The sequence below is a fragment of the Cydia pomonella genome, chromosome 21 (genome assembly GCF_033807575.1).
Source record: "Cydia pomonella isolate Wapato2018A chromosome 21, ilCydPomo1, whole genome shotgun sequence".
Classification (NCBI taxonomy): domain Eukaryota; kingdom Metazoa; phylum Arthropoda; class Insecta; order Lepidoptera; family Tortricidae; genus Cydia; species Cydia pomonella.
The window spans coordinates 1582505-1606700 of record NC_084723.1 but is presented as its reverse complement, the minus strand read 5'-3'; the positions used below and the strand labels follow the sequence as shown (position 1 = coordinate 1606700).

The 24196-nt window shown below is 35.9% G+C and overlaps 1 protein-coding gene across 1 annotated transcript in view; it reads right to left on the bottom strand.

Annotated features, from left to right (window-relative positions):
- LOC133529553 (dedicator of cytokinesis protein 1) overlaps window positions 1-24196 on the bottom strand; it is a 143424-nt gene that overhangs the window by 94634 nt on the left and 24594 nt on the right. Inside the window, exons 2-5 of the mRNA XM_061867300.1 lie at window positions 12073-12241; window positions 8212-8314; window positions 6206-6351; window positions 5028-5151 (exon numbers count right to left, since the gene is read on the bottom strand). Coding sequence (XP_061723284.1) covers window positions 5028-5151; window positions 6206-6351; window positions 8212-8314; window positions 12073-12241 — 542 coding nt within the window. The remainder of the gene's footprint in view (window positions 1-5027; window positions 5152-6205; window positions 6352-8211; window positions 8315-12072; window positions 12242-24196) is intronic.

Here is a 24196-nt window from a genome sequence, read left to right as displayed (position 1 = left end):
GTAAGGAAGCTTATTTATATTTTTAAAAGCCTCAGACATGTATGCGACAGTAAGTTGCTAACCACTATATATTATGCACTTTGCCAATCTATAGCATCTTACTGCATCACTGCGTGGGGAGGAGCTGCTAGGACTCGAATAATGACGCTTGAACGTGCCCAACGCGCTGTTCTGAAAGTAATGATATTCAAGAATTTCAGATATCCTACTAGAACATTGTATAGTAATACATCAGTGCTCACAATAAGGCAACTTTATATAAGAGCTCTCATATTAATGCAGCATCAAAAACAGCCTGACTATTCTCCAATGCGTCGCAGATGTGATTTTGTATATTCTATCCCTACATGCAAGTCTGCATATTCTCGCAAATTTCATAAAGTGCTTGCACCTAAAGTATATAATCGTGTTAGTAAACATGTACAATTACGTTACCTGAGTTATTATGAATGTAGAAAGGTGTTAGATACATTTTTGAAAACCCTCAGTTATGAAGACACGGAACAGTTAATAAAATAAATGGCTAACGAAACATTCATTCATATATACAACACACACACACACACACACACACACACACACACACACACACACACACACACACAACAGTGGATATTATAGATACATAAGTAAAATACATTTTTTTTTGTCAATATTAGTTTGAGCATTTTTCACTTTTCATCTGCATCTTGTGCATATACTACTTGTTTACGTTTAAGTTTAGCTGATAGCAACCATCGTAGAATTTTGTGTTAAATTACTTAACTGGTAAAATGTAACATAACTGATAAAATATTTAGTATTTAATACATTTTTGTAGAATAATTGTAACACTCCAACTTCCATATTGTGTTGTTCATATCACATGCAGATGGATGACGATTCTTACCTCACCGTGATACAGTTTAGAACTAGTACGGGAGGTAAAGGTCAGCATTCAGTGCAAAGGATGTTAATGACAACTTAAGTGATGAATCACAAATCAGATTGTTAAGAATGATAAAACATTAGTTACCTAATTATAAGGTTATTCAATTCATGTTGATACATTCGATGTCGCGATGGTAATCTATTACTTAATACCTACGCATAAGAATATATTTATAGTGTTGACGGCAACGAATGTAGCAACCTAAAGTAATAAGTATTGTTAAATTCTATCATAAATACCTACCTACTCATGTAACATACTTATGTCTTTACGAAATAAAGATTTAAATTAAAAATTTGATAATTATATATAATACTAGAGTATACCGCGGCAAATTGAGAACCTAGTAAAATGATACCAAATCGTTTTGTGTCGAAATAATATTACTTACTAATTCAGACAAAACTTACAACTGTCTGCTTTAAATCATATATAGATACCTATTCAAAACTTAGTTGACCTTAAAAATGCAATAGAAGTCAATTTCGGGCAAGTAGTGAAAAAAGGAAGAATACTAGCAAAGCTAAGTAATTTGTGGAAGTGAACGTAAAAAGGTAGCATGTTTTTGCTGGTATTGAGATAACTGAAAACATAAGCATAATAATAAAAAGTGTGTTTTAGTGAATAACGCCTTTTTGATGGCTATGTCGCCAGTCGCCACTTTGGGACCTAGTCTAGACTACCTTCTTGACAGATATCAAAGTCACAAGGTACCATTTGAATAGACTAATTTTTACGAAAAAAAATGTACCAATTTATATTAATCCATAAAATTTCCAAGAACATGAACTTAATATGTTTAAAAACATACAAAAAGTAAAAAAATAAACAATTTTTTTTTTGCGGAATTGACTTAAATTTGTACATGAAATTCTTCTTATGACCTCAGGAATACGTGGTTAAAAAAATTCCGTTTCCTCACGGGCACTTTTTATGACTTAACCTTTGAATTTTAAGCCCTACGTAGAAAATTAATTAACAATTACCTACAGTCATAACTTTGTTTTGTGGTGGTAGTCATTTTTAATAAGGAAACTGTAAAACTGTCACTGTTGCTAGGTTTGATTAGTTAGGTGCATGTGGCGAAATGCATAAACATTACAATAATTTAACAACAACAAGGACAACTTCAACAGAAGGACATGATGTCACGATCCTCAGCATTGAGGGACCAAGAAGAAGAAGACAATAATTTAATTGTTCTATTCGAATAGCGTATTTAGTGCTTATTCTAACGATATATGCTTCAATATATACTTTTATACATAGATAAGCTTAAATAGTTGAATTTGTAATATTCTCTAAATCCGCGCTGAACACCCGACGGGGCCCGCCACGTGACTACTTTTTACGTTTTGGCTTCTGCCACTTGAAGGGATATACTATAGGCCTTGACTAGTGATTCATTTCAAAATAAACTATTTTAATATATACATATTACACATAAGCACCCTAATGCAAAAATCAAGAAAATATTTTTTTCGAAACTTTCGATCGATTTTTCCACTTATATTTTGTATTGGCAGGAAAAATAGTAAAAGCATATCACAAAGACATAACAAGGTCCAAGGTTTTAAAGAAGAAGGTAAAATTGGCTGAGACCTGAAATTGACGGCAGAGTGTCATCGAAATTTATACTTGAAAAAAGAAATAAAATGTCACCAGTTTTCATTTCATACAAAACAGAAATAGCACGGTATAAAAGTATTATGCCAAACTTTTACAAAGGACTTTATGTTTAACATTATCAAAAATGGAATTTAGTGACATTCTTGAATTTACAGAATAATTAACCAGTGAAATAAAAATATTGGCGAGAGGTATAAATATATACGAACTTCCGAACCGAGTACTTGCAAAATTTTGAATGGAATTTGAAGGGTAAATATAACTCCTGCTCACCTTACAAAATAAAATAGTTGATAAATGTTGTAAATAAAGCTTAAGTGTATACCATATGAAAATTAATAAACCAGAAATACCAAACAAATTCAACACTTATAACATAAACTATTACAGCCATTTGAGCACTTCCACAAAAACGTGAAATGGTACCTTTCACTAAGCACTATTTAAATCCAGTATATCTCCTGCATCCTGTATGTGTTAAAAATGAAGCTGTTCCAATATAATGACTTATATAAATGAAACAAGCGGATTAATTTTATTTGTTTACGTTTAAAAATAGGTATTCAATTTGATTATTACTGTAATAGCCATTTAAAATATTATTTTACCTAAATTGATAATTAAAAGTAGGTACTCCTCACGAAATAAGTACTACTGAATTTTATACTTAGCAGTGTTTTTTAAAATGTACATGTATTTTACCTTCCTCGTATTAAAAATGAAAAGTAGAGTGTTTAACTCGGGTGCAAGGCACCATTTCATCATTTGGTTAATCGTGGCTGTATGCCGAACAGATGCGTGTGTAAAACTTGTCAAAAAAGATAATATGACGGATGGATGTCTGAAATGTCACCGTATTTAAGAATCAATTAGCTTAAAAATTAGTTTTTTCTTCGTAAGAGTGATGAAAACATTGTGTGTATAACATATTTGTGTATTTATAGTGTGATTATCCATTTTATGTAACGTCCGCTAAACTAGCACAGGTCCGACGCTGACAGTGGTCACGGGCGTACTGGCGTACTGACGGTATTGCCGCGCAGGGTAACGTTTAGTAGACAAATTGTTGAATTCATAATTATGAATGAAAAATTTAACGCATCGATAAACTGACAAGCAAAATGTTAAAGTTACTTAAAAGCTATTGAATGAAGTAAATTTCATATTGATATTCATCATAGTACTTCTAAAATATCGAAATAAATACAGTTTTAAGCATATTTTCAAAGCAAAAATCTATCGAGAAAAAGATGAGCCATCGTGTTTCTGACAAGCATACGGCTAGTTCAAAGACTGAAGTTATACATACTAGAAAATAATCGATGAAATCCTTGTACAAGCCTGTAAATATCGATTTAAACATAGCGCATTTTACTATACACCGCGCCTTAATATAAAAATTAATACAAGTGTTTCGAAAAAAATGGAAACAACCCTATTGTGCCTTTCCATCAGAGAAGGGTCTTAACCTCTTAAGGCCCAGCCATAGAAATGAAAACTCCAAAATTTGCCACTGGAATTTGAACCTATAGTGCACGGAATACAGTTGATTTTATATTGTTTGAAAATTGCAGGAAACAAAATAAATGCAACTCTGTCCTAATTGAATATGATTTAAATTTAATCGAACTGAATAAGTCCTATAGGTAGGACCTTGGGCCTTACGAGGTTAATGCACATGGAACATTAGGACACTTTCTGATGGAACCACAATTGGCTACTTGACTGTTTTTTGTAAATAATGTCAAACTATCTTGATTTTCCTGAGGATCAAATGTCTATATAGGACTCTGGCATTTAAGCAACACAAAGATCAGAAATGAGAGTTAAAGTCTGACGCTCGCACTCGACGATTGACACGCCTCTAACAAAATGATAAGGTGATGTGACGTCACATCATATAAGTCTGTCCTAAATGTATGGAAGATCAAGGAAATTGCCATTTTGACCCTGAACTATTGCGTTTATGTGTATAGTTGTCATACAACTTATTTTTCAATAAAATGTAAGGAATCGAATGGTACCATTTACTTTTCTATTTTTGAAAGACAAAAAAAAAATTTTTTTTTTTTTAGATTTCTGAGCCTTGTATTTATTTATAATCTCAATATAATTTTTTCAATTCCACTTTTTTATAATGGATGGCTCATTTTCTATCCATTTAACTAAATTTTGTTATAATATTCAACATGTGTCAAGTACCCAATTGTAATTTACCTGAATGGAAATCCCTCTTACAGAAAACTTGTATCTTTTACTACAAGCAGAAGTATATTTTTATAATATTATTTTATATAATCGTGATATAATAGCGAGCTTTTCAGTCGAGTACCGTGTTTAGGCAACGAAGCTTGCTAAGTTGCCTAAGAAAGGTTTTTGACGACCGGTCTGGCCTAGTGGGTAGTGACCCTGCCTACGAAGCCGATGGTCCTATATTATGGTCCTAAATTATTAGTAGTTTGCTCACCATATTTTTGTCTATCTTGGCGTTTGTTTCGTCGTGTAAAGCGTTGAGTTTGTACGTGGACATGTGTAGAGGGTTGACTAGTTGCCCGTTGGCGTTTCTGACCGCCAGCTCCATATCCAATGCTCTGTTGACAAGATATATAGTTACATTTTGGTGGCCAATTCTATGGTTACTTTCAAGCACCTAACTGGTACCACTCTCACAAGTTATATTCCAAGTATTTTGATCTTAAGTATGTTCCTGTAGTTTGGCAGGAGTATTTCATGGTATAATTCAGCCCGGCGCGGTCTACGGATCTCGGCAGAGCGAGCAAAGGCGAGTTTTTACGGTCAACTTTGACTTCGCTTTCACGTTTGTCAGTCCCAAATAATATACACCTTGTTTTTTTTTCGTTTATTTCGAGGGTGCATCCCTGAGCTTAAATTAAGTAACTTTCTCAAAGACCCCGGTATTCTAATTAACTACATTTCGGATATAATCAATCATTCATTTTTATCTTATAAGGCCCTTACGAGCGTGTGCACTTGCCTTAAGGCCTGTTTACATATTGATTAGTGTTTAGTTCGAGTTCATACATTTGCAACTAAACGTAAGTACTATCTCGGACGATCGATGTTCGAAATGACATTGATATATCACAGTTTTCAATTGTTTGGTTGAGTTAAATGTAATTCCCGTGTTACATCAAACCTATATGCAACATTTAATTACTTTTAATAAAAATAAAAATAGTTATAATAATAACATTTTTTTTTATTAACTATGCCATTTAGTTTCCTTAAACGTACTTACCGATACCTCGAAGTTAACGGAATTCAATAAAAACACGGTGTATAAACAACCACCACCAAAAGTACAAAACTCGACACTGAGACTCGTGATGCGGGATTTTTTTTTCTTTTTTTTTATACTACGTCGGTGGCAAACAAGCATACGGCCCGCCTGATGGTAAGCAGTCTCCGTAGCCTATTTACGACTGCAACTCCAGAGGAGTTACATGCGCGTTGCCGAGCCTAAACCCGCCCCCCCTCGATGAGCGATGGCTCTGGAAGTAATATTCTTCTTTTAATTAGTATGGATTTCCGCGAAGTAACGCCTGATTCTATTCATTATTTCTTTACCAAATCATTGATTCGTTGGAGATCTTCTTTGGGTCTATGGTAAATATCTCAATTTACCTGTTCCCCTTGTCTATCGTGAAGATGGCGGTCCTCGCGACCCGCCGCAGCTGGTCGAGCGGCAGGGCGCCGGATGCTGCCTGCGCCCGCAGTTCGAGCAGCGCTCGCATGCTTACTTCCATGAACTTGAAGCGTTCATCGCATGTCTGGAATTAATAATAAATATTATAGGACATTATTACACAAATTGACTAAGTACCACAGTAAGCTCAATAAGGCTTCTGTTGAGGGTACTTAGACAACGATATATATAATATATAAATATTTATAAATACTTAAAGACATAGAAAACACCCATGACTCAGGAACAAATATCCATGCTCATCACACGAATACATGCCCTTACCAGGATTTGAACCCGGGACCATCAGCTTCGTAGGCAGGGTCACTACCCACTAGGCCAAACCGGTCACCAATTAAATAGATGAATATTATTAATGAATAACAAAAATATAATAATTATAATGAATATCTAACAGCGGCATCTCAAAAACAAAATTTTAAAATAGAAATTAAAGCATAATAATTTTAGGCATATGTTCTAATTTGGGATTAAAGATGTTGCTGATGATAGGAAGGCGTGGCGCGAAATTACAAAGGTCCTCTGCACCTCTGGGACGCATTTGTTTAAAGAAATATTACTTAGTATTTATACCTTTAACGCAAAAAGGGTTCTTAAAACGGCCGAATGGAATTAAAAACATTTTTTTTTTGTAGGATGAATATTAAACGTTAATGCGTTTATTAGAATGACCCTACAGTGCAAGAGCACGTTTTTTACACGATATATTGGAGCGTAACTTTACAAGTGTCCAAGATCTTATCGAATGGCTAGCTTAGTTCTGCAGTCTGTTTGTTTAATTCCGTTACTTCGTATTAATTAATTTTTTCACCACACCAACTGGTAAAGGCCCTCTTGATCATTCAAAAACGAATGAGAAAGTTGCATTTTATCCACATGTGGGGCAAAGTAATCAGATGCAAATTTTGAGTTGATGATGATTTTGAATGATTGTTTTTTTATTACCTTCATTTGGATTTGATTTCATTTGAATTTTTTGGTATTTCATAGTTAGTAGTTTCCTCGTGTTGATGTGGTGAAAATTTTTGTGTTTCACTGTGAGGCAAAGTTTGTTTAACCCTCGTGCATTGAAACCCTCGCAACGCTCAAGATTCGCTTCTCGAACCACTCGCTACGCTCGTGGTTCAATTTTGGAATCTTTCGCTTGCTCGGGTATCAATATTAGCACGAGCGGTTAAACAACAACTTTGCCCCCTTGTAAAAGAAATAACTATTCTTGGTTGCGCTTATCAACTTTTAAAGCAAGGTGTACATTTTTTATCCAATACACTCATGTCATCCATGATATGGCAGAAAGAGAAATTAAGGATCGGCCACACCACTGCTCAAAATACGGTGATGGTACGGAGTCGCAGTGGCTTAGCATTGCTGCGAGCAATTATTAGGGTTGACGCAACTTGACGTCCCTTTGCGTGTGGGAACAGAGATAAGATATGATGATTTGAATTTTGACAATCCTAAATAGCCGAAAGGGATAGTAACATACATAAAAAAGGGACAGCTTGATTCGTCCCTGAATCGCTGTTAAACTTCGATTTTGTAGAAAATTTCTTTTCTGTACGGTAGTACTATTACTTATTCTGTGGTGACGAGTCACGATTATATCGATATAATCGGTTTTTTTTTCAGGATCTTAAGAAGCAGTGTGGAGGGCATGCCATTAAATCGTGACGCTTACGGCACGTCACTACGATTCCGTACCGTCACCGTATTTTGAGCAGCAGTGTGGCCGATCCTTTATGCCAAAGTAACATAAGTAAAATTTTTGTAAGGGAAGTTCGTGACGCTTACGGCACGTCACTGCGATTCCGCACCGTCACCGTATTTTGAGCAGCGGTGTGGCCGATCCTTTATGCCAAAGTCACGTCACGTCAATAAAAAAAATGTAAGGAAAGTTTAAGAGCTTCATACAGGTCGCACTTACCGTGTAAAGTTTCTTCCAATGCTGTAACCAATCTCTCAATGTGAGAGCTATATCGTGCACTACGCCTGAACCGCCGGCGGAGGCAACCACTGTTTCGCCGACTCTGTAACAAAAGTTGCTAATTGTGAACGCACTATACAGTATTTTTAAGGGAAATAACTGTTTGAGCACCAAAGACGCAGCTACAGTCCAATCTTTCGTGTATTCCACCAAGGTTCACGTTAACGTGCCGCAGATGATAGGCGTTCAAAGGGTTAAAAAGGCCCTCAACTGGGTCGAAGTATTTTGCAAATGGGTCAGCATATGAAACTTATGCTTCAACAACGTCAACAAAACGAAGTTTCAAATTCTTATTTTATTTATTTATTTTATGGCCTTGATGCCGATGCTGCAAGCCAAATTTCATATAACAAAACTAGAGACAAGTAAAACTTATGCTGGCGCCATCTATAATATTATGAACCTATACAGTATGTTATTTTGATATAACCTCAAACTTAAACTAGACGTAGGTTTTAGTGCTATAAAACAATTCTGAAAGATTTTTTAATTTTGGTCTTAAGATGAGCATTATTAATTTTGAATTTTTTTCGAGCGGCAATGCATTTCGAACAATCATGGTCACTTATGATAGTTGTGATATCGCATCATTAAATGTGACGTTTTAAGTTAAAACAAAGTGGTGATACATTGCTTGCTGAATTATTTTATATGAAAAAATAAAAGTCGTCCATTTTTTTTTTCAGTATTTTTGGAACTTTTGCGCCGCGTACGTTTCGTCTCGGGGATTAACGGGGAATCGTAGGTAGTTTTAGGTTTTTGGACAAAGCTTGTTGCGGATTTTATGCTGTACCTACATTAATGACGAAGCCTGTGGCGGATTTTCACTTATGTAGATTGGACGAAGTTTGTTGCGGATTCTGTTTTGTATCTATGCTTTTGACGAAGCCTGCGCTGTGGATGATATCTCTACTAATCTAAAAATAAGAGTTTGTAATTAAATGTCTTTCCCATCACGGAACAATGGTGCTCCGGACCTTTGGGAGGCGTGCGCGGAGCCGAAGCCAACAAGTAGAGGCCCTTTTGACACTTTAATGAAATGTAAGGGGTACACCTAGCGGATGTTGCCCTTGCCCGTGTCATGGGACGCACGCAGAGGCAGCACCCGCCAGGGTGTAAGGACTATTTGAGGGTTGATGGAATCTAAAATGAACTGGGCTATTGGGTGAAAGCGATGGACTAAATACTGGGCTATGGGATAAAAAACCGGACGCCTGCCTAATAAAACGGTATTCAATTTTATTTCCGGCAGACGGTGACTCGCCCCCATAAGATGGGCCCCCACAAAAAGCGACATCTAGGATGGCTCAAGGGCAACACCGGTGTGAGCGGCTCAGGGGTGTCGAGAGGTGTACGCCGCTTTCTACCCAGCGGCTCTTATGCAATTTTTCACTTCCACCCCTGGAGCTTATAGCTCTAACGACTCCACTCTGGCCGGCCGGCTAGGGCAAGCCAGAGGCAGAGAATCCTGTCCCACCCACCCTCCTTGCGGCTAACAGAACTCCCCAGGAGCACTCGGGTACGTGAGGTCGCTACTCCCCAACAGCTCGCCACAAGCTGCCCTGCGTTGACTGATTGCACTGGTAAAACCAGCGGGCGATGGGGTCGTCACATCCCTACGCCTTAGTAATTAAATTATTATTAAATTTAAAAATATATAAATAAATAAATATATTTATATTTTTTCGTAGGTTTTAACCTACGAAAGTGAGTTCATTATGGCGGTCGTATCAAAACTACACGATTTATAACACAAAGTATTTCTGTACTAAGTTAATAAATATTATAGAACACATAAAATATATGGGAAATTTTGAATACAAACCGTATCACAAAATAACGATAGGCATTATCTCATTAGAATGCATGTTATCACGAACAATTAAACTATTAACCCGAAACATCGGGGCTAAGTCGTGACCTAAAATTTGTCACTTTCAATTGCCGATAGAGGAGGGCACTGGGCCGACTATTTATAGTGTTAGACGATAATTATTATAGAGTTGAGACTATGTTGTCGAGTTGTTTATGTTCTAAGTTGCCTGCTAGAAGTAAATTTTGACACCTGACGTTTCAATACAATCATCTTATCTTATGTTATAGGTACAGTCACGTCTGAAAACATCGTCACGATCTAAGCGACAAAAATATGTATACACGACCTTATGGCCCATATATTAGGGTAGTATATACATATTTTTGGCACGTTGTCCGTATCGATATTTTCAGACGTGGCCGTACCTTTAAACCTAACGATTTCAATGAAATTTGCTATATGAGGGTTTTCGGGGGCGAAAAATCGATCTAGCTAGGTCTTATCTCTGGGTAAACGCGCATTTATGAGTTTTTATATGTTTTCCGAGTAAAGCTCAGTCTCCCAGATATTTTAGATGATCAATATTGTTATCAGAGTTATAGTTATAGATTGAAACGCTCTTTTATCTTTGCTTTCCGATTAGAAAATTGCGTCAGAAACGTAATGAAAGTTTTGAAAAAATGACATCATAGAGCAAAAACGGACCCGGGTATGTCCTTTGGACCGGGTATGTCCTTAAACTACGTCCAAAAGAGAGGTATGGGCAATGTGAATGTCATCTCGCCTTGTGTGGTAGGGCACAGCACAGCAGATGCCATTCCAGATCTAGAGCAGAGCCCAACTGGGGAAGTACCTCCACCTTACAGAAAACCGCAGCCAAATAACACTTGACCCTACTCATAGTGTTGTGTTCCTGCCGGTGAGTAAAGGTTGCCAGAGCTCAACGAGGGGGGTGGGGTTAGGGTCGGCAACGCGCATGTAACTCCTCTGGAGTTGCAGGTGTACATAGGCTACGGAGACTGCTTACCATCAGGCAGGCCGTATGCTTGTTTGCCACCGACGTAGTATTAAAAAAAAACTATACAATTTTACATTGCTCACGGGGTTATATTTGATCATTGTTTCAATGTAATCTATATACATATGTAGTTATACTAACACTAGTTCTAAGACTTCTAAGTAAACTTTATGTTACTTACAACTATGGACATATTTCTGAAATAAATGATTGAATTTGAAATATTAAAAAAAACACAATGGTATAATGAATATCGTAATAATTAATAAATAATAATAAATATTATAGGACATTTTTACACAAATTGACTAAGTCCCACAGTAAGCTCAATAAGGCTTGTGTTGAGGGTACTTAGACAACAATATATATAATATATAAATATTTATAAATACTTAAATACATAGAAAACACCCATGATTCAGGAACAAATATCCATGCTCATCACACGAATAAATGCCCTTACCAGGATTTGAACCCGGGACCATCGGCTTCGTAGGCAGGGTCACTACCCACTAGGCCAGACCGGTCGTCGACAATTGTCAAAGTGTAGGAGTTTATAATGTAAAGAGATTAAAGTTGAACGACCTTTGATAGCGCGTGCCGAATGATTCACACCGAGCTTTCGTATTCGCATGTTTCGCTGGTAGATGTGTCGCTGGAGTTGCAGGCGTACATAGGCTACGGATACTGCTTACCATCAGGCAGGCCGTATGCTTGTTTGCCACCGACGTAGTATAAAAAAAAAATTATTATACTGCTACGCCTGCGATCAAAATATTAGTAATAATATTTAAGTAGAACAGATTTTATTTAGTTCGATTTTAAAACAAAACGAAAATTCAATTTCAAAAAAGATTCTATCAACGCGTGTTGGGGTGTGACACGAGCTTTCTTATCCTTTCATGTCTATCTAATATACCTATACACTTTTGTCTCGCTCTTGACCTATTAGGATAAATAGACTTACCTCTCTACTTCACATTCCCTCAACTGTACATAGTTCTTCGGGAAGGCGCCCACACCGTTTCTTCGTAGACTGCGACCCCAATACCAGTTTTCTGTCTCTCTCTCGCAGTGGACCAGCTCTCCAACTTCCAGGGGGAGGTGGGGGGACGGCCCGTTGTAATTGTATATGGCTGTTGGCAATCATAATATTTTATTAAAAGATTTTGATCAACATTTTTTTTTGATAAGAAACCGAAACGCAATTGCGTTATATTTGAGACATATGACGATAGACTAGTACTCTAAAGGTTGTCCAGACGGTGCAAATACTCGCATTTGTTCAATCGGTTGAACTAATCATCCCTCAGAGTCCCTCGGAGTTAATGTAAATACTCGAATACGAGTTCTCGCATCGTTATCTCGGCCAATATTGTAAAATGTAGCTAGGTTTGCTTAAGTCTTGTGTGACATGGATATACGATGGAAATATTCTGCGAAATAATATGGAAACATTCTCTATAGTCGGGCAATTTTCAGAATTTTGACTTGGAACCCGCCCGTGGTGTTTTTTTTTAAGTCTTACTTTTTAAGAAAGAACTTACGATAATTCATTCATTACTTAATCATAAAAAAATGGGATTTCCTCCAACCCCAATATCTTCCAAAATTCACCAATGGACTGGAGTGTTTTGTCTAACTAAACATACAATTTGCAAATGCCCAAAAAGTCGTATTTCATTTGTTTTGTTTTATAGCTAAGGCTAAAAACGTATATTATAAAAGATTATGCATGTAATGTAACATATTACGCATGAATAAAACAATCGCAGCCACATTTTAGGCGTCCCATCCAACACCAGAACCATTTCAAGGAAAGGCGACCGTTACACTCTCGATATGTAATCACAAATTATATGCTATGACTTTTTAATGAGACAATGCTGTAATATATCCTGTTGTACCAGCTGTCAGATTTGGCAGACAATAGTATTTGCAAATGGCGGCTAAAAAGGATATCAGATATAGCGTGAACGAAATCAATGAACTGTAAACGTGTATCATCATCATCATATCAGCCTTTTATCGCCCACTGCTGAGCATAGGGCTCGCTTTTAGTACGCCGCCTAGGGCGTGCAGTCCCGGGACCGGTTCCTAGTTTTTCATTTCCCGGTACCGGGTCGGAGCCGGTACCGGGATTCCCGGTTCTCCCGGTTCTTTATGCTGAGCTGAATTATTTTTATATATTTTGTTTGACATCATTTAACTGTGAATCTTACAACTAACTTTAATAATAATGAAAAGGAATCGTAGGAATAATTAAGAATTTTTTATAGAATAAAAAACAGTTTTAGGAATAATACACTTAAATCAGTCTTTATAGTTACTTTAATCAGTCTTAATTGATTAATCAGTTAACAGTGTCATTGATCATAACCGTAATGTTATGAATCATGTGTAGTAAGTAATACTTACAAACACCATAATATTTTAAACATTATTATTATGTTCACAATATCATAATTATCATAATATTGTAATTAAAAAAAAAAAACAAATTGTGCAAAGTTATACAAATTTTAATATCTCAACCTGAGTATTTATGTAAGATGTCGTGGAATTTACTTGACGTAACGCTAATCATTATTTTAAATTTTAAATGTGAACTTAAATAATATAAATCAGTCTAACTATAATATTTCAATATTTTTTCTATTTCAAATGTGATTAACTTAAGATAATTGTAACATTGCAGTAATATAATAATCAACACACTTAAAACAAATACAGTTCTTTTTTTTAACAAAAATATAATCACCTCACAAATAAATAATTTGACATAAAGAACTTATCAAATACCTAATCTAATCATTGGCTTAAGAACGGATGGAACTGGAGATCAATAACAATTAGACACAAGAATGTGATTTATAGTTTTATACATAAACATTGTAGTTTAAGTCTTGTGTATATAACATTTATTAAACTCTGAGTAAAAAGTAATCAATATTACGGAAACTTAAACGTAACATTAACAAATTATAATCAGGTATTTCAGGTCATTATCTAACATTAGAATCTTACAAAATAATAAACTTTTGCAAAATTACACCTACAAGTTCAAAATCAAAATCTGACTAGTTATGTAAATATGTCGAATTTGTTTGACGAGACGCTAATGATTACTTCAATTAAATGTCAACTTAAGATGATATGTATAAATCAGTCTAACTAAATCTAGTACTTAGTCCAATACTTTTATTTGCATCTCTTTTCTTGATAATATGTCCGAAGAAAACTAATGGCGTCTATGGTACGGTCACCTAGAGATGTTCGCAATCGATTGCATAAAAACAATAAATTTTGGGGGTTCCCCATAGGTACTTAGAACTGAATCTCAAAAAAAAATTTTTTCATCAAACCCATACGTGTGGGGCATCTATGGATAGGTCTTCCAAAATGATATTGAGGTTTCTAATGTAATTTTTTTCTAAACTGAATAGTTTGCGCGAGAGACACTTCCAACGTGGTAAAATGTGCCCCCCCCCCCCCCCCCCCCCCCCGCCCTGTTACTTTTAAAATAAGAGAATGATAAAACTAAAAAAATATATGATGTACGTTATCATGCAAACTTCCACCGAAAATTGGTTTGAACGAGATCTAGTAAGTAGTTTTTTTTAATGCGTCATAAATGGTACGGAACCCTTCATGGACGAGTCGAAGTCGAGCAAAATCAAAAACTTTTTTTCGATAAATTGGCATTTCGTATTTATTCCTCAATGAATGAAGCCAGAATTAGAAGCTATTCAAACTTACCTTATATCATTATCTGAAGAAAAAAATCGATCACAAATAAAAAATAACTTATTTGTTGTTATGCATTATATTTTATTTGATATTGTAATTCAATGTCCTACAGATTATCTTTCTTTTTTAATTTACTTATCTAAATAAATAAATATTTGGGGACAATCTTACACAGATCGACCAAGCCCCAAACTAAGCAAAGCTTGTACTATGGGTACTAGGTGAAGATATACATACGTATATATATGTATAAATACATACTTATGTACATAGAAAACACCCATAACTCAGGGACAAATCCCTTCGCCATTGCAAACATTCTGTTTTATTGTCATCATCATCATTGGCTTTTAACATCAATTAAATGATGGTTTAAACACCCATAACATTGCGGTACTTACGTAAATGACTAGTAAGTCCAATTATTTTATTGTATATTAACAATAAACCCCCTTATTCATAAACGTGTACCTACTAAAGTTACGATGCCGCTGATCATCGTTTGTCCCTTTCCATCATACCAATACGTCGGAAAGGGACAAACGATGATCAGCGGCATCGTAACTTTAGTACACGTGAATTAGGAAAGTGTTTACATACATACATACAAATATCTGTGTTCATGTTCATGACACAAAAAACCCGGGACCATTGGCTTCATAGACACGGTCACTACCCACTAGGGCCACTAGGCCAGACCAATCGTCATCTAAATTATTATCTAATTATGTAATTATGTATAACTAATCACGTATCCACATAAAATAAAATCCAAAACAACGGAGGCGCAACTCTGGTTAATTAACGACCAAGCCTTAATTGTATAAAGGAGGATTTCAGGCCGTTATGAAAAGAATAAAACACCTAAAAACATGAATTTCTGGGAAACGCGATCTGAATTTTTTAGTAGTACACGTTCGAGGCGTAAGTAGTGTTGTACCAAGAATACTCGAGTTCTCGAATTTTCATTTGTTTCCATTTTTCAAGTCCACGCAGTTTAAAATACACACGAGTGATAGGCCAATTCGAACGTACACTGGCATCAAAATGATATTTAGTAATCTTTATCGTACGTCTCACCCGCACCAATACATGTACGGGGAAGTACGAAATGCACGGTAACTGAATGACTTCACTTAGATATCATTCTGACATTAGTGTACGTCCGAATTGACATGTGAACCTCCAAACCTTTGTTTAATTTAAAAACTAGTTAATTGTAAAAAAATAAACAAACATACTTGGAAAGTAAAACTCCACAGAGCAGAACGAACGCATCACTTTCAACCCGTTTTATAAACAAACAATGAGCCACTTTCAAAACACGAGAAATGAAAAACAATTTGTGGGTCAACCTTGTACTCCGAAAAATAATCAAACCATCAAACATTTTTTTTTAATTTTAAAAAATTTTTACGCTAGGCCGGAATTGTGTTATTGATGTTTTATGCAGCTTTTTTTATAGTTACCTACTTCAAGTTTATGGTTTTTTAAGTTTCGCAATAAATACACAAAAACTCGAGTCTTCCTAACGTACAATTATACAAAGACTCGAGTCTTTCACAACACTAAGCGCGAGGCAGCTACTTTTGGAACAAAAAATGTAAAATTAGGTTAAGAAGGGAACTTGATACGTTTTGGAACAAAAAAGTAGGCTTCGTTTGAAATGACGCCAATTAAATTTCCGTATAGTAAAGTAAGGTTGCATTGCAGTAATCATTTTCTAATTGTCTTTCTATAAAGTGCTTTCAAAAGAGAGTTTTTAAATGTTTGTAAATAGATTAAAGCTAAGAGTCATGATCATAAGTGTTTTTTTTTCTGACGTTCATATATTTGTTTATTTAAACTTTATTGCACAATAAATACAAAATGGCGGACTTAATGCTTTAAAGATCAGCCAACCATAGGGCAAAACAACAATTCTCGAATGTGGGTGCAGTGATCAAAATAATTCAGAAAACATAACAACTATAAGCAATTTTGGATAACTATATATGTATATATATATATATATATATCTAATAAAAATTAAAACGGGTCACCGGGTAATTTAATATGTCTGTCTCGCGAAATTTTGGTAATTAAGATATATCTTTAATTGAAGTGTTCCAGGCCAAATATTATTATTATTATTATATTGGTTTCCTAGCCTAGTATGTAATGACCCTGTTTACGAAGCTAAACGTCCTTGGGTTCCGATCACGATAAGGGCATTTATTGTTTATCATGATTATTTGTTCCGTTAAGATATTTTTATTGCTCACTGTACTAGGACGCGATTTACTTTACATTATCTCAAACAACAATACAAACATGTTTACCAACATCACACTATAAAGTATAACGCACAATATACAATATGACGCACTCAATTAATATGTGAAAGACTTACACACAATGGCAGGAATGTGGTCGCGCGCCTAAATCGCGTGTGCTTCTGCGCATGCCGTGCGGTGCGCGCGAGCAGAGCTCAGAATATCTAGACTGGCTAAGCTTTTTAGTATTTGACTCTTGAGTATTTTCGCAAGGAAATATTGATGAATAAAGTTAAAAATATCGGGTACAAGTATTTGTTTTCATCGTCAACCCAGTGGGATATTACAATAGGTACATGGTCATTTAATTTGCTATATATAACATCTATGCTTATAAATAACCGTTAAGGAAGGTAGCAGTTAAATAAGTACCTCTCTTACGGTCGATGTCGCTAGGGGCGTCTTCCCAAGGCGCATAATAAAAAAAAAAAAAAAAGCCTTTTATTTCCCGCTAAATTAGTACAATTTGTTTCTTACTTTATGATGGTTAGTAAATCATTTTTGTTTTTTTTTTTTTTGCATACATAGTAGTTTTGGAATTGTTAGTTATTTTCTAAATAATTTGTAGATATGTAACAGGAACCCCTCTCAGGTGAAGGCCTCTTCCAAAGTTTGCCATTTTGATCGGTCTAGTGCGGTTTGATGCCAGTTTGGTCCCGCTATTTTTATGATGTCCTCGTCCCAGCGTGAGTGTGGTCTTCCACTGCGTCGCTTGCCTTGAGGCCCTTTCCATAATGTGACGATTTTAGTCCATCTGCAGCTTTAAGTCGTGCCACATGTCCGGCCCATCGCCATTTCAATTTTGAAGCTTGGTTGAGAGCATCCATAGTTTTAATCGCTGTTCTTATCCTTGTGTGTCGTATCTTTTGAATTTTTTTCAAGTTTAACATGCTACGTTCCATACCTCTTTGACATGTAGTTATTAGATTCTGGATTTTTTTGGTGAATTTCCACGTTTGACTTGCATATATTAAACATGGAATTATACATGTGTTCATAACTTTCCTTTTCAGCTTTATTGGCATTTTACTTTTAAACACTTCCTTACAACTCCAGTACTTATTCCATGTAATTTTGACTCTCCGCTCTACTTCTAGTTCATTGTTATTTCTGTTGAATCCAATTTGTTTCCCTAAATATATGTATTGATCCTCATATTGTAGTAACTCATTATCTAAAGTGATGTTTGATTTTCTGTAATTAGACATGATTTTTGTTTTAGAAATGTTCATTTCAAGGCCTACTTGTCGACTAGCTTTATGTAGAGTTTCAATCATGTACTGCAGATTCGGTGCTGATTCCGCCAGTAGTACTAAATCATCCGCAAATCTAAGGTGACTTAAGGTTTTTCCTTGTATCAGTAAGCCCTGTTTTTGCCAATCTAGATTGCTAATAATGCTTTCTAAAATAGCAATAAAAATTCTTGGGGACAAGGGATCGCCTTGCCTTACTCCTCTTTTTACTTGAAAGCTTGGACCAATCGTTTCTAGTTTCACTCGGCTCGTGCTCTTAGTGTATATAGCTTTTAGAATATCTATGTATTTTGTCTCTACCTGTTGAGCTGTTAGTGTTGTCCATATACTTTCGTGGGACACAGTATCGAAAGCTTTTTGATAATCGATAAAAGCTACGTACAATGGTCGTTTTTGTTCCTGAAATTTCTCTATTATTAACTCCAACGTATGGATATGATCCATCGTAGAAAAACCTTTTCTAAATCCGGCTTGTTCGATGGGTTGTTTCTGTTCTAGTGATACATTTATTCTCTGGTTTATAATGGTTGAAAAAAGTTTATATATGGATGGCAGAAGGCTTATCGGTCTGTAGTTGCTGATATTTTCAGGGTCTCCTTTTTTGTAAAGCAAAATAATATTGGATTCCGACCGTTGTGTAGGTGTTTCAGTATTTTCTAAAATTTGATTAAATAAATTCCAAGGCGCATATGGTGGAAATATTCATTGTACTCGAACTCTCGACTCTGGATCACTGGCCCATGCTCTGCCAAGCTATCAAGACTACACCAAAGGACAGTGAATATTTCCACCATATGTGCCTTGGGAAGACGCCCCTAAAAACCTTAACCTAAAAACTTAAACTAAAAACCTTAGTTTATTCTCAATCGCATCGGTTTTTTTCATTTGAAGTTTACAGTTTTAATTCGGTACACCCGATATATATACATACTTATCGGGTGTACCGAATTAAAACTGTAAACTTCAAATGAAAAAAACCGATGCGATTAAGAACAAACGTTGGTTTTTAGAATAAATAAATAAATAAATAAATATTATAGGACATTATTACACAAATTGACTAAGTCCCACAGTAAGCTCAATAAGGCTTGTGTTGAGGGTACTTAGACAACGATATATATAATATATAAATATTTATAAATACTTAAATACATAGAAAACACCCATGACTCAGGAACAAATATCCATGCTCATCACACAAATACATGCCCTTACCAGGATTTGAACCCGGGACCATCAGCTTCGTAGGCAGGGTCACTACCCACTAGGCCAATCCGGTCGTCAAATAACTACAATAAAAAGCGACTTTTAATTTAGATAATTGACAGTTTTTTATTATATATTTTTTCTGTAAGAGTGATAGGCAGCTTTTTCCTAGCACATTCAATGGCAGCTTTTTACGGACCCGTTTTTCAACACTATGAGCAATAATACGCGCATAGTGTTGTCAAGTTCAAACTTACGAGCGACGTGCAAATCTAAAACATGTACCGCTTCTAAAACTTGTGTAAGCCAACGTAACCCTATCCCATAGCGCACCTGACACAGGATACTGTAACAAGACCCACCGATAAGCTAGCACAGACACCCGGCTTATCGCGCGTTAAAAATATACTAGATTCTGCTCCCGCCTTTGCCTGCGTAAAAGAAGGTAGCCTACTTAGTCTTCTTCTTTATTTGCCATGCCCTAACGGACGTCGGCGACCACCTTTGCCATCTCTCTTCTGCTCTTGGCCATTCTTGCCAGTATGACCACGTTCGTCCATTTCTTAAGCCTACTTAGTACCGTAAAACCACCCAACTATAGTCCAAAGCTCCCAACTATGGTCCACAAATAAACTCAATTTTTCTCGTTCAGGTGTGTATTTTACTATATTTTTGTAGTTCTAAGGCAAAGTATGTTTATAAATGGAAGGTAAAACTAGGAGTAAACCACAAGGAACATTGGTATAGATACTTAATTTCATTTTGAACTTGTGGACCATAGTTGCAGTATTGGACTAGAGTTGGGTAGTTTTACGGTACTTTAATAATAAATAGGGAATATCACGCAATACTCTGCGTAGGGATTAAGAGGAAAAACACTTGATTGCAGAAGTCGCCGTCATAGAAATCGATGTGCAGGACTATATAATACTAGCTCAAACAGTAAACGAATGTCCTTGAGGCATCAATGTCACGTTTATTTGAAACAAATGATTTGTAAAAAGTATATATAAGTCACTCTATGGTTTACACAGTTTGTGCTAGTGCTGCACTCTGGCGGGAGAACATTGAAGTAATACTCCCCATTTACCTCCCTTTTCACCCTCTTAAACTCTTGATGATAAGGATCCTGACATTCCTGGCAGAATTTTTAGTCTGCATTTTTTTTGAACAATTGTTTTTTTGCTTTAACTACACAGAATAGCCGAGGTTTCAACCCATGAGTTTCGACTTCCATACAAAAATATTAAAGAAATAATGAAAGGTTAAGGGAGATTTAATTGATAAAAACGATCCAATTTTAATTGAAGAGGAGACAGACAGACAAGGGTTACTTTCGCATTTAATGTAGGGATTACAATGAAGCCGATGGTCCAGGGTTCAAATCCTGGTAAGGGCATTTATTTGTGGGATGAGCATGGATATTTGTTCCAGAGTCATGGGTGTTTTCTATGTATGTATTTATAAATATTTATACATTATATATATCGTTGTCTAAGTACCCTCAACACAAGCCTTATTGAGCTTACTGTGGGACTTAATCAATTTGTGTAATATTTAATGTCCTATAATATTTATTTATTTATTTTATTACGTTACGAGTATTGTAAGTTTTAACAAAAAAAGTAATCGATGAATTCGATCAAAAACAAAACGTGTTTGAAGCAATTTTCATAGTTTTAGCTTTTGTGCAACCAATGTAACATATGTTAAGTGGCATTTTAGACCTATTTACGTTATTTTTTTCTACGAGCAAAAGTCAAAAAATTAGGCTTCGAGTCGATGAATTTACTAGAGATAGGCATCAAGATTGCTTGTTAAAATTTTGGCAACCGTATTGTGATCTAAAAAAGCGCTACGATTCTTCAAAAACCGTGTTCATCATCATTATCCTGCTAGGCCTTGTTCTCATTTACTTGGGGTTGGCCTTCCCTGTTCTTCTCTACCATTTCTGCACGATTGAGTGCAAGGTCGGCGGCTATGTTGAGATCTTTCAGGTCGCGCTGAACCGTCGTCAGCCAGGTGGCAGGCCGTCTTCCACTTCCTCGCTTCGTCATTGGAATCTCGAGCGCTACCTTAACCATGTAGTCTTCTGGACCCCTCTGTGACTGTGACATGACCGTACCACCTCAGACGTTTTACCGTCAGCTTTTCTGTTATTGGAGCTACTTTGAAACTACCCCGGATATACACGTTTCTTATCTTGTACATCATGGTGACACTGCTGACCAGCGTAACATGCGCATCTCTGTGGTGTGAAGCTTGTTTGTTTGTTTTCAAAAACCCTGTTGGCTGTACCTGCTGCTAACAGGGTAAACACTGGGGTAAACATTTTGCTTATGTTCAAAATGACGTTGACCTTTTTTGTACATATTAATATTCGAACTCCCATCCCATCAAGTACCTGATACAGTACCCCTAGTGTAAATAAATTCGATTTCGAAACGTGACGTACGCGTTTGCGTTTAGTCTCATTTTGTATTGGATTTAGAAAGAGCGCGCCAAGCGGGACGTTTTGGAAACTCAAAATCCTATACAAAATGAGACTTAACGCAAACGCGTTCGTCACGTTATGATGTCGATCAAATTTACACTAGGGGTACTGGATACCGTAGTGATAACGCGGCGCGGCTTATCGCTATAAAAATATAATGTTATCTCCGAAACAGAATCAGGAGAAAGTCAATGGCTGCAGTTGATAATATCAGAGGATTTAGTAATAATAGCGGGCTACACAAAGTCAACATTGTTTTGGTTGCATTTATATTTTGTTGGTAACTGTACAATATATTCATCAACACCTGTTTACTAACCCCCTTATGCATAAACGTCTACTAAAGTTGACAAGCCGCGAATAATCGTTTGTCCCTTTCCATCATACCAATACGTGGGAAAGGGACAAAAGATTATTAGCGGCTTGTCAACTTTAGTAGACGTTTATGAATAAGGGGGCTAGAATATATTTGTTATGCTGAAGCGATCGACATCAAAATCAAAGTGATTTGTTAAGATTTTGTTAGTGGAAACCGTTTTCTCCTGAATCGGATATTTCATAGAATTTTTTTAAAGAAAAAAACCGACTTCAAAGAGGGAGATTATTGTTAGTTTTGGATTTCATATAATCAAAACAGCGTCCGACGCCTAATTACGTAGAAAAGGAAGTAAATAGTTATTTGTACAACAAGAGAGCAAAGTTTGATATTTCTTCGAGTGCATATCTTGAGTCCCGTGCAAGCGAAAGATTCTATAATAGATTCACGAGCGTAGCGAGTGAATCTAATTTAGAATCTTGAGCGTAGTAAGGGACTCAAAAGCGCACGAGATGTAAATAACTTTGATCTCGTGTAGTACACAAAATTTTTCACGTCAGTCAGCCATCAAAAAATACAACCTGAAAAAATGTAATCCGTCTTCATCACTATTTCGCTCATGTTTTCTGAAGGTATTCTAACAATTAACTTTAATTACCGCAATAAAACAAAACGAAAGAAATTTCAATAAAATGATACGAAAATAATGAATTAACGAACATCAATTGACAGTTCAACGTCAACTTTTTTTTGTTAAAAAAAAACTTAGTAAGATACGGTCCGAATTGCGGATACTACTATTTGTCAACTATAGTAGAGATCGTTAAAAGTCGTTAAGTAGAATTATTTACTGCGTAACAATTGCGTAAATTTGTATAAGTACATTGTTTTGATTGTAAAGTAAAATACGTAAAATATGGTATTTTTATTAAATTTAAAAACTCTTATTTCATTAATTAATTATTACGAATGAAGACTCGTAGGGTGTTTTGGAACGATGCGGTCTGACTTATTTCGGGGGTCTATTATAAACCGTCAATATATCGTTGAATTACGTATGCACTTTTTTGTCTCTTTCTTTTTGCTAATGACGTGAAAGGGACAAAGACAATAGAATCCAAATACTTCGAACTTGTATTAGGCCCCGCACGTTGAAATGACTTTCGAATATGAAGGTCACTTGAATGTTATTTTGTCTCACTCAGTGAGCAAAATGCGATTTTGCTCACTGTTTTTAAGCAGCAAATTACCCTTGTTCCAGCTGCTGACGTGAAAATGTAATTTTTTGTCAATGCACCCACCTTGACACATTTGAGACTTGCCCTATGGTGTTTGCACATTTCAGGTTTGTCCAATTAATATTAGTATGTGATTTTTAGCACTTCAGCGATATTGCTTAATGCTTAATGCAACTTGTTAACGTTCGTTAAATATGTATTGAATATTAAAAATTTTAAGCGAGATCGACATGATTAATTCTGAGCTTTCAGGACTATTTTGGAACTGAGGTAATTTCAAACGGATTTTTTAATGACAATATGGCTTTTAAAGCGAAAAATTTCATACCAACCAAATGCATAATAATATTGCTCTTTGCAGGGGCGGATTAAGAAGGCGCGGGGCCCTTAGCACATTAGCTTGCGGGGCCCCCTGGTTCGAAAAAAAATATGATTAAGTGCGAGTCGGACTCGCACCCCGAGGATTCAGTATCATCACAACATTTTTACGATGTCTTAATATTTTTCGACTCGTTCTCA